The 12772-nt window shown below is 35.9% G+C and overlaps 1 protein-coding gene across 1 annotated transcript in view; it reads right to left on the bottom strand.

Annotated features, from left to right (window-relative positions):
- LOC150089320 (sodium channel protein para-like) overlaps positions 1-12772 on the bottom strand; it is a 2114826-nt gene that overhangs the window by 198608 nt on the left and 1903446 nt on the right. The window contains exon 30 of the mRNA XM_090389008.1: positions 9615-9752. Within this exon, the coding sequence (XP_090245134.1) occupies positions 9615-9752 (138 nt within the window). The remainder of the gene's footprint in view (positions 1-9614; positions 9753-12772) is intronic.

Here is a 12772-nt window from a genome sequence, read left to right as displayed (position 1 = left end):
GCCTCCAATGCCACACTACTCCAATTTGTGCAGCAGTCTTCCATGTGCCACAGTATCAAAAGCCTTTCTAAGATCCAAATATATAATATCAAAGTTATTCCCTGCATCCAGTTCTTTTGTGACTGCATCATAGTATCCAATCAAATTGGTCAGGCAAGACTTTCCCTTAACAAAACCATGCTGTGTGTGTCCGAGCTATAACTGAAGTCTTGTCTAGATGATCCTGCAGTGCTTCTCATTCTCAGAAGTAATAGCAAAAACGTGCCAGTGTTGCAAACAAACAACTTGAACAAGATCTGTGTATTCAATTTTGCAAGCCCTACTGCCAAGCAATTATTATTGAGACCAAGTCAAATCGATCTCTGTAGCGCATATTTTCAATGCATTATATAAGGTAGCTCCTTTGAACAACAAAAAGTAAGTGGAAGCCCAGAAGCGAAATTGCCTTTTCTCTTTCATGTTAACAGTACTAACCAAACTAACTCAGCTGCTTAGTCACCTTGTGGCACTGATAACCAGGGAAGAAAATTTAAGTCCCATTAAGCAAGTGTGCAAGTCAGGAAAAGAAAATCGTTGGCACACCTAGTTATGGGTTAATAACTAAGTACTTTTAATTTGTTCATACTCATGACTTCCTATGAAATGGTTCATAAAATGAACCATTTCATAAGAAGTCATGAAATACTTGCACATTGGTCCTGAAGCATTTTTAATATTATAAGCATATTTTTATAGCTTAATTTACTATAATTTACTCTGTTATGTTTCATAACTTAATTTACTACATTATAATAAATTCAAAATGTTTTGAGTACAGATAAGATATGATATTTATTATGAAATGTACTTTTATGATATACATGTTCTTCTCATCTTTCCTCTCATCTGTCTATCCTACATCTGTCTTTCCTATATATTCATCTCAGAAAACAAAGTAAAGTTTCATGTTTGAGTTCCATAACTCAATCATCGATAAGTCAAATGCCTTGGCATCTCAAACTCTGACAATTTCATCCCCAAACCTCCATAAGAATAATTTAAAATTCCTGATAAATTTAACTGTATTTGATTATATTCTCAATAACATGACATTTTTATGATTTGGTCTCATAAACCTAGGTCAACACAAAATATTTCTGTGTGAGCTAAATCCATGGATATCCATTAAGCCATGAAAATTCACACACAAACTCTTGAACTGAATAACTTTAAACCAAATTACATGATTTTCTGTGAACAAGTCTGACATGAAATATACTTAACTCTGAAATTAAACATGGATTTATACATGAAATTAAACACGAATACAACACTGTTCTCCATACAATGAAAATATGTGTCATATTATCAAATTTATGTTAAAAGAAAGTGAGAAATTGTCTAAATTTAGAGTAAGTTAGAATAAATTGTACACATGTACAGGATAAATCAGAAATTGGCTTGTTATCCCATATCCCATAAATCAATTAGCTTGTTATCCCATATCTACAAGTTGTTCACAAGGGTCATTACTAACAGATTAGAAAGAATACTTGATGAGAATCAACCGAAAGAGCAAGCTGGCTTTAGGACAGGATTCTCAATTATGGATCACCTTCACGTAATATCACAGCTAATGGAGAAAGCAAATGAATATAAAACACCATTATGCCTGGCATTTGTGGATTATGAAAAGGCATTTGACTCCATACAGCATAAGGCAATGTTTCGGGCACTGGAAAGACAAGGCATAGATACTCCATATATTATGATTTTGAAGAAAATATATGAGAGTGCTACATCCTTTATTAGACTAGAAAAAGACAGTAGCAAATTTAAAATCGAGAAAGGAGTTCGACAAGGAGACACAATATCTCCGAAGCTGTTTACTGCTGCCCTTGAGGAAGCTTTCAGAAGATTAGACTGGTCGCAGAAAGAAGTCAATGTGAACGGAGAGTACCTAAACCATTTACGATTTGCAGATGACATTGTGGTCATAAGCCATGATCCCAAAGAATTAGAGGAAAATCTTAATCAGTTATGCACAGTTAGTAAGGATTTTGGACTAAAGATGAATATGGCTAAAACAAAAGTAATGATGAACAAGTATGCCATGGAAAGGGAAATAATGATTGAAGGAGCAGTAATTGAAAAGGTGGAGTCATATACTTATCTGGGACAAGTTATTAGCTGTAATAATGATAAATGGCTGGAAGTCAAGAGAAGAATAAATTTTGGATGGATAGCATTCAGGAAATATAGTCACATACTGAAGAGCAATATCCCAGTTTGTCTGAAACGTAAAATAATGAACCGATGTATACTCCCCACCATGACTTATGGAAGTGAAACTTGGGCACTCACCAAAAGAATGGAAGAGAAGCTAAGAACTACACAGCAAAGAATGGAACGAATTATATTGGGAATCAGACTGTTAGATAAGAAGAGAAACACATGGATTAGGCAGCAAACTCAAGTAAAGGACATTCTTATCAAAACTAAAGAACTAAAATAGTCTTGGGCAGGACACATAGCTCGAAGACATGATGACAGATGGACTATGAAAATAACAGAATGGTACACAAGAGGTGCTAGAAGAAAACCTGGAAGACAAAGGCGGAGATGGATAGATGAAATTCATGAGTTTTTGAGTAGTAAATGGATGGCCAGTGCTCAAAACAGAAGGAACTGGAAAGTTGCTGGAGAGGCCTTCATCCTGCAGTGGATTGAAAATGGCTGATGATGATGACAGGATAAATTCACATGATTGTCATGTGAATTGGGCAAATGAACACTTTTTTGTATGTTTTATATTTATTCTGTTTTGTTTTTGGAGTAGACATAACATAATTTACTAAATGCACCTTATCACCGTGCAAGATGGCACCAAAGAGAAAACTGGACTCCATCAGTTGTAGAGAAAATTAAAAGTATTCAGGCTGTAAGAAAGGGTGGGGGCTGTTGAATTTGGGATTTCTCCTAATATGCTTTCAACTTATGTAAAAAGTAAGGAGGCAGTTTGGATACAGGTAGTACATACTCAATCCTTTATCAATGAGAAGTGCAGATTATTCAGATCTAATGAAATGTGTATTAAAATGGTTTTTTCGGTCCCAAGGAAAGAAAGTTTTCATGAAACTTATTCATGAAAAGGCTAAAGAGTGATAAAATGTTTAAGTGCTGCAGAGATGTTTTGTTTTCAAAAAATAATTAAAAATATATGCTGTAAAAATAATAAAAAAACTAAAATAAAATATTTTAATAACTAATATAATATATAAATAATATGTAACATAATAAAATAAAAATAAGTAAAAATAAAGAAAAATACATTTTTGCATTAAACAAAAAATAAAATTGGCATCAAAAAATGAATAATTTTTAATGGTTCCTTGCCAATTTTTAAATACAGTTGAACTTGTTTATAACTAGTTTCACTGAACTGCAAGATGTGCTCGCTGTATCCGAGTGTTCGTTATACCTGGGTTAAGTGATTCGGAACAAGTGTAGGAACCAGAGGCAAACGTGAATTTAAAACTGTAAAAGATTAACCTATGTATGGAAATTATTTGTGGCCCTAAAAAGGGCTGATCGTTTCAAAAAGTGATTATCCAATTTTCAGGAATGAACGTAGGGTCATTTGACTGGTCTTTGCTTTTAGCTAGGCAGAATGCGCTGGTCCCACAGGAACTAGTAGTTGTTGGTGACTCTATTGTCAGGGAAACGGGGAACATGGTGGAATAGGACCAGGGTGAAACGGGGTGGAATAGGACCAGGGTATGTCTGCTAGGGGCAAAGGTTGATGACATTGTAGAGCAGATATCATCTTTTAAGGGCACAAAAGGTGATATAGTTGTACACGTTGGCACTAATGATATTAAGAGTAGGAGACTGGCGGAATTACTTAGCAAGTACAGGTCACTGTTGAAAAAAAGCAGTGAATTAGGGTTGAATTTGAAAGTGTCTGCAATTCTGCCCAGACACGATAGGAGGGAGTATATGATGAGAGCCTTGTCGATCAATTCAGCCCTGGAGGGATTGTGCAAGACTCAAGGGGTAGAATTTTTTTCAGCCTAGACTGTACTTGTTAACAGGAGAGATTGCTTCTACAGGGATGGGATACACTTAAATAGAAAGGGTGCAAGAATTTTTGCTGATGCTGTCGAGGCAGTGTTAGGTGGGTCGGAAAACTGCTAGTTGGGGGGGGATACAAGGACTAATAGATTAACAGTAGCCACTGGCAGAGGTGGAAGTGATTCTTGCACTGTTTCTATTGAAATGAGCAGAAGCCTGAAAAACAAGATGCAAGATATTTCAGAGACTGCTGGGAGTCATTGCGGTACAAGTAAACACATGGGTTGTGTTAGGGTAGCTAAGAATAGAAACGGGTGCATGTATACCTGCGTGTACACCAATGCTAGGAGTTTGGTAAATAAATTTGATGAATTTGAGGTATTGCTCAAAACATCAAAGGCAGATATTGTTGGGATATCAGAGATGTGGTGTCACACAGATATAAGTAATGCGGAACTGGAATTTGGGGAATACAATGTGTATAGAAAGGATAGACAGGACAGGAGGGGAGGAGGGGTTATGCTATTAGTTAAGAAACACATAAAGTCCAAGGAAGTGAAGCCAGTCGACATCGATGGACAGGGCAGTGTCGAGTTAGTTTGGTGTGACATAAGCATAGGGAAATCAAAATTGAGAGTAGAAATGTGCTATAGGCCTAATGACTCTGATGAGTATAATAAGATATTGTACAGGGAAATAGAGTGGGCCAGTAAATCAGAAAGTCTTATAATGGGGGATTTTAATTTCCCAGATACTGACTGGAATTTGTGGGTTGGTTACTCGCACACTAGCAAGGCTTTTGTGGATTTCTTGGTTGATTGTTTTCTACATCAGCATGTTCGTGAGGCAACAAGAGGGAGCAATACTCTTGATCTGATTATCAGTAGTGATTCTTCATGCATTAAGAATCTGCAGATAAATGAACCACTAGGTGGCAGTGATCACAGTGTGTTGAAGTGGGATTTACTCAAGGAGGTAACTAGCATCAGAGGTAAAGGGAAGGGTTTTTGTTTTCGTAAAGGCGACTATGATGGTCTGAGACAGTATTTAAATTCTATACAGTGGGACCAACTGATGATGTTACCAACAGCAAACTCAAAATGGGAAGCATTCAAGGAACTAATCTTGGAGGCTACCAGGCTTTACATACCAACTAAGAAATATTGTTCAAGGTTTAGGCCTAAATGGTTGTCAGATGAACTAATGAGACATGTGGCAGAGAAGAAAAATGCATGGGATACATACAAATTAATGGGTGACATGGAAGCCTATGATAGATATAAGTTGGTCTGTAACCAAGTCACAAAGGAGATTAGGCAGGCAAAAGCAGACTACGAAAAATCCTTGGCAAAGGATGCAAAGAAAAACAGAAAAGAATTCTTTACATATTTAAACTCAAGAAGGAAAGGGATGAATCAGATTGGTCCACTGGATATTGATGATTCAAAAGTTGAGGATCCTGCTCAGGTGGCTAACAATCTAAACGAGTATTTTGCATCTACATTCACGCATGAGGAGTTATTCAGGAAGGAGAATGATGTAGGTAAAGTAAACATTGGCAGTGGGCTGGATGATTTTGTAATAACTGAGAGGAAAGTGGAGGAGAGATTGTTGAGGATAAACATAAAAAAGGCACCTGGGGTGGATGGGATCTATCCAGTTATATTAAAGGAGGCAGCAAAGGAAGTAAGCAAACCCCTAGCCATAATTATGAGAGCTTCTTTGGACTCAGGGGAGGTACCCATAGACTGGAGATGTGCAAATGTAACCCCAATTCACAAAGGAGGATCAAAGGCTGACATAAGTAATTATAGACCTGTTAGTTTAACTTCTGTTCCAGGTAAATTAATGGAGGCACTGGTTAAAGAAGCACTGCAGGATCATCTAGACAAGAATTCAGTTATAGCTCAGACGCAGCATGGTTTTGTTAAGGGCAGGTCTTGCCTGACAAATTTGATTGGATACTATGAGGTAGTCACAAAAGAACTGGATGCAGGGAATAACTTTGATATTATATATTTGGATCTTAGAAAGGCTTTTGATACTGTTGCACATGGAAGACTGCTGCACAAATTGGAGCAGTGTGGCATTGGTGGCAAATTGTTGCTATGGATAAAGGGATGGTTGAGTGGCAAAAGACAGAGAGTGGAAATCAATGGACACTGCTCAACGTGGACTAATGTTATTAGTGGAGTTCCTCAGGGTTCAGTTTTGGGTCCGTTGTTGTTTTCGGTGCTTATGAATGATATTGATGATGGGATATCAAGTTTAATGTCCAAGTTTGCAGATGATACAAAGGTTGGCAGGGTTGTTAAGGACACTACTGACGCTATGCTGCTGCAACAGGATCTGGAAAGGTTGAACAGATGGGCTGAGAGGTGGCAAATGAAGTTTAACATTGACAAATGCAAAGTATTACATATGGGAAACAGTAACCCCAGAGCAACGTATCAACTCTGCGGTACTACACTGACAGTGGTGGAGAATGAAAAGGACCTGGGGGTAATTGTGCAGGCAGATATGAAGTTCTCTGAGCAGTGCAGATGAGCTGCAAGAGTAGCTCATGGTGTCTTGTCAATGATATACAGGAATTTTTCTAGCAGGGAAAAGGAGGTGATTATTCCCTTGTATAAGGCAATGGTTAGGCCATATCTTGAGTACTGTATACAGGTCTGGAGGCCTCATTTCAAGAAGGATGTAGAGCTGCTGGAACAGGTACAGAGAAGGGCAACAAGATTAGTGAATGGAACAAAGGGTTGCTCTTACGAAGAAAGGCTTAAGTTTTGCAAATTACAGAGTCTGGAGACTAGGCACCGGTGAGGTGATCTGATAGAGGTGTATAAGGCTTTGAATGGTTTGAGCATGCTCAATGCCAATGGGATTCTTCATCTTGTTCAGAATAATCACCTCAGAGGGCATAAATTCAAATTGAGGAAGGACGGATGTCGGATAGATGTGCGGAAATTTGCCTTTGGCCAGCGGGTGGTTGGTTGGTGGAACCGACTTCCATCACTTGTTGTTGAAGTTGATAGCCTAAACAAATTTAAAGCTCAACTGGACAGGTATTTCGAACGAACGGAGGGGTGAAATGGGAGTGGTGTGTGTTTTTTTTTTTTTTTGGCTGATGCTGAATAAGCTTGCTTTCTTGCATCATACGCCTCTACTAATGCTAATGCTAATCTCCACTTTCTTCTGATCAGACTTAAGGCACTGAACACTTCTGCATCTGTATCATTTGTAGCTTCGAAAAAACACTGAAGGTTCTCTACACTGTCAACAGCTGCTCCATAGAATGGAGGCTGAATGGAGTTTTCTTCGTCTACTTCTTCTTCACTTTCTTCACCTACTACTCAGATAGTTTCTACAATGTATTCTGTTGTAATAGCTCCTGAAGTTACGTCATCTCTTTTGGGAGCAACTTCCAAACATGCTCCCAAATGTTGATGTTTGGAAGTTGACTCAAATACTCTGGACTCTTTTTTTTTCAACCACTCAGATAACAGAATGTGATCTTCCTCACCGATAATGTTATCTTGCTTTAACTGAAATTCAGCCTTCTTGAAACAGTTTTGAATGCAACTTTGTGAAACGTATTCCCACGCATAGCTCATAAAGCATATACCATCAAGAACTGAGATTTTTGTTTCAATTCCCTTGTCTATTCTGTCAATGAGCAAAAGGACCAAGTTGCAATGAACATGAGCTTTGAAACTTCTGATCACACCTTGATCCATTGGTTGTAGCACACTATTTCCATGTCCAATGAAGGAGCTTCTTCACTGATTTTGCCATAGCAAATTTTATGCCAATTCTTAAAAAGACAAGCCACCCATTTGAGCAACAAAATCCTACATAGTAGAAAAGCCATGCAAATTCTTCTGCTTTAGCCTTTAAGATTGGTCCACTTATGGGTAAACTGGCGTTTCTTTTTGCAGTGAACCATTTCAGCAGATCTTGATCAACGTCATCTTTGTCGTATTTCTTGAGTCTCTTCGCATTTGTCACATTGTGATTGCAGGCCTTCAACACTGCATCTCTATTTTTCCACAGTATTGAAACAGTAGATGAAGAAAGTCCATACTTCTTGCATATCTCTATGTTCTTCCGACCAGTCTGCAGTTCTTCAGTAATTTTGGCCTTTTCCTTCACCGATAATGCTTTTCCTCTTCAACATTTTCGGGCTCCGAGATCAAAACCAAGTTCCTCTTACTGTCCTTTAGAATTGAGAATAGAGTTCATCCTCAAAAGGACAGTTTATAAAATTTTCTGTGAAATCCACTATCCGTAACAATCAGCATCAAAGCAGTGAATCCATCTAAGCTCTCCATAGGTCTGCTTTTATTTATTCAGCAGGGCGGCCAGCAATTGGTCATTGGAAAAGGAGTGGGGTGTGTTTTACAGCTTGCTGATTGGTTTTTCAATGACCAATAGCTAGTTGCTGCAGAGTAGGTAAAAGCAGACCTCTAGAGAGCTTAGAAGCATTCGCTGCTTTGACGTTGATAGTTCTAGACAGCAAATTTCACAGGCAATTTTATTAACTTTCTTTTGAAAGCCAAGTAGGAACTTTCTTCTCGTTTGTAAAGGTTGACAAGAAGCACTTGGTTTGCTGTACATGGCAGTATGTTCCCTAATTATATCCAAGACATGCTCATTACATCCAAACTGAATGCTTTTTGTTTTTAAATGAGACCAAACAAAATATCATTATTATCATTATTAGCCATATGGTGCAAGGAAGCCTGAGACTTTTGCTGCACCAGGCAAAAAAAAAAAATTTCTGAATTACCCTGAGAGAGAGAGAGAGAGAGAGAGAGAGAGAGAGAGAGAGAGAGAAGGGAATCACCAAGAAAGAGAAGAATGATGATATCCAGCTCAGGGCCCTGGGTTTGCCAAGCCCATACCAGATGTGAGCCCCTGGGTCTCAGTTTACTCGTATCCGGGAACTTGTTGTAAGCGGGCTCGTTATAAACGAGTTCAACTGTATATAAATGGGATAACTTTTTATCCCATTAAGCATGAAGGATTTATGGCAAGGATTATACAGTTGTTTTTTTTTTGGCTAATTCCAAAAATTAAAAAAAATAATAAAATAAAATTATAAGTTTGCTTTCTTGCATCATTTCCTAAAACTAATACTAATTGACTTTTGTCAATTATGTTAAGAAATAGCAGCTCTCATTACTGATCAGAATATCAGTTACATTTATGCCTTCTGTTATTTCTTAAACTTTATTTTTGGTTTATCATTCTTAATAAAAATGCTGATAAATGAAATCAACTATTTTATGTATAAATATAAATACTTATCTTTTTCTTTTGCTCATTGAAATTGTCAATTATGACACCAATGAACAGGTTGAGAGTCAATTAATATTAGTTAAAACTGATACTAATTAACTTTTGTCAATTATGTTAAGAAATAGCAGCTCTCATTACTGATCAGAATATCAGTTACATTTATGCCTTCTGTTATTTCTTAAACTTTATATTTGGTTTATCATTCTTAATAAAAATGCTGATAAATGAAATCAACTATTTTATGTATAAATATAAATACTTATCTTTTTCTTTTGCTCATTGAAATTGTCAATTATGACACCAATGAACAGGTTGAGAGTAAAGAAAGAACCAATAATGATAAACAGTACAAAATAAAGATACATGTAGATGTTAACTTCATCATCTGGTTGATCATTTTTCTGAAAATGGAAAAATAATTCTCAATAATTTGACAAAAACTTATTTTACTTATATAGAAATACAAGGTGCTATTATAATAATGCATAAGAGATATCTAATAAAGGAAAGCAAAAGGAGAATCATTGCTGTAACTAATTATGTAAAATATACTGTTTATTAATTTCTATTTATTATATATTTAATTCTTGAATTCTATATTTCAAAGATTTAAATAATTTTCATTTTTTTTTCTTTTTTTTATTATTATTATTACTGCAGGAAACTGATAGTTAATTGAAGATAGCTTAAAATTACCCAACCTTTCATAATTTTGCTATCATGTAATACTGAAATCTATTTCACTACATCATTATCAGGGAAGATTATAACATTGACTAGAATGCCTTTGTTTTCAATAAAAGATTAAAAATATTGTTTTAATTGTAACAGTGTTAGGATATGCAGAAAATTCTGTGTATCCTAAGATTTGCCTTTAGCCAGCAGGTAGTTGGTTGATGGAACAGACTTCCATCCCTTGTTGTGGAAGTTGATAGCCTAAATAAATATAAGGCTCAGCTGGACAGGTATTTCGAACGAACGGAGGGGTGAAATGGGAGTGTTTTTTTGGCTGATGCTGCATAAGCTTGCTTTCTTGCATCATATTACCTCTACTAATGCTAATGCTTAAAAGGATTTAAATGTAATTTGCCAATATTCCTATTCATTTTTTTATCCATGTCATGTAACATCATGTATATTGACTTTGTTAAATCTTCTAGTTTAACAGTTAAAAGATTTAACACTAGTCATAATTCTGAACCTATTATATAGAATTACTATAATTGTTGTGCTCTTGTTTTAAGTCCTGTACGCAGAGAATAAATGCCATATTTTCCAGATAATAAGCTGTACCTACATTTTAGTAGTCAGTTTGCAGGAGAAAACATTTTGTTTCATGAAACACAAATTCCCAAATGCTTACTAAACAAAATGTTTGGTGTAAAATGAAGCATATAGCGACAATAATGTCACTGCTATCACACTCATCATTACTGATGTAGTGGTGTGAACTTCCACTTTTTTTCAAAAAGTCATCATTTTTAGGGCCACTTGAATCAGCAATTACACTTGAAACACATGGCAGCTGTCTTAGGTTTCACTAGTTTTTCACCCATTTGCACACTGGGAAATGATTACTTCATTTACTCTGTTTGTGCTGATCATAATAAAGGAAGAATCTGCAGATAAAGGAACCACTAGGAGCTACTAGGCTTTTCATACTAACTAAGATATATTGTTCAAGGTTTAGGCCTAAATGGATGTCAGTTGAACTAATGAGACGTGTGGCAGAGAAGAAAAATGCATGGGATACATATAAATGTCAGCTGAACTAATGAGACGTGTGGCAGAGAAGAAAAATGCATGGGATACATATAAATTAACAGGTGACACGGAAGCCTATGACAGATATAAGCTGGTCTGTAACCAAGTCACAAAGGAGGATAGGCAGACAAAGGCAAATTACTAGAAATCTTTGGCAGATGCAAAGAAAAACAGCAAAGAGTTCTTTACTTATGTAAACTCTAGAAGGAAGGGATGAATCAGATTGGTCCACTTGATATCGATGGTTCAACTGTTGATGATCCTGCCCAGGTAGCTAACAAACTAAATGAGTATTTTGCATCTACATTCACACATGAGTAAGGGAGGGGGAATGCCAGAGGTGAATTAAACTCTGGCAGTGAGCTAAATGATTTTGTAATAACTGAGAGCAAAGTGGAGGAGAAATTGTTGAAGATAAACATAAGAAAGGCACCTGGGGTGGATGGGATCTATCCAGTTATATTAAAGGAGGCAGCAACAAAGGAAGTAAGCACACCCTTGGACATAATTATGAAAGCTTCCTTGAACTCAGGGGAGGTACTCATGGACTGGAGATATGCAAATGTAACCCCAATTCACAAAGGAGGATCAAAGGGTGACAAAAGTAATTACAGACCTGTTAGTTTAATTTCTGTTCCAGGGAAATTAATGGAAGCACTGCAGCATCATCTAGACCAGTGGTTCCCAACTTATTTTAATTGCGGAACCCGTTTCACCTTGATAAAAAATTTTGGAACCCTGACAATATTTACTGATTATAAATAAAATAACAAATCAAAAAATCAAAAATAATTTATTGAAAATACAAAAAAACAGATTAATAATGGAAAAGCAAATATTATTAATTCAAACTGGTAATTAATGTGAAGGATTAAATATCTTCTTTTCTTTCAATATTCTTTCAAAATTTGGTTTGATTGTGGACAGCTGAGTTCTAATATATAGTGGCATCCAACTTACTTCTGTATTTTGTTTTTGTTGCGGTGTAGAGCAAAAATCTGCTTTCACACAAATATGTGGTACTGAACGGCAACAAACAATCAATTGCCTTTTTGAATAAATTTGGATATTCTTCTTTTAAGTCACACCAAAACTCATTTAATGAAACTTCATTAAATTTAACTTTTTGATGTCAGGTCGATGAGATTTTCTTATTCTTAAGTAGATAGTTCCTCTGGTTTTTCTTTAATATTGAAAGGATTGAAAACCCAATAGTTATTGTCATCTTTTAGTAGTGGAAAGTATTCATTTAATGCCACAGTTATTTATTTTAGATGAGAAATAATTTATTTTCAAATTTCCTCATCAATTTCACGGTGATTCCTGTAAAAAGTCATTTAAAGTTGGAAATGGATCCATATTATTTTTTTCAACAGCCATGGTACAGTATTGTAACTTTTGTAATAATGATTGTAATTTATCTTTTTGTTGAAAATATTTAAATTTTTTCCTTGAAGGGAGAGAGAAACATCATTCAATTTGTGAATATATCTGCTAGATAAGGAATTTGACCCAACCACAAAACATTTATAAAGTGATCTGCTAATAGAAATTTTTCATTGTGTAAGAATATGGCGAGCTCTTCTCATAATTCAAACAATCTGACAAGAACTCTGCCATGTGACAGCAAAATAATTTCAATATGTACCAGCAAAGA

The sequence above is a fragment of the Mastigoproctus giganteus genome, chromosome 2, assembly GCF_048544385.1.
Source record: "Mastigoproctus giganteus isolate SK-2022 chromosome 2, ASM4854438v1, whole genome shotgun sequence".
NCBI classification, from domain to species: Eukaryota; Metazoa; Arthropoda; class Arachnida; order Uropygi; family Thelyphonidae; genus Mastigoproctus; species Mastigoproctus giganteus.
The sequence above is the reverse complement of the archived record's forward strand: the minus strand, read 5'-3'. Positions and strand labels throughout refer to the sequence as shown.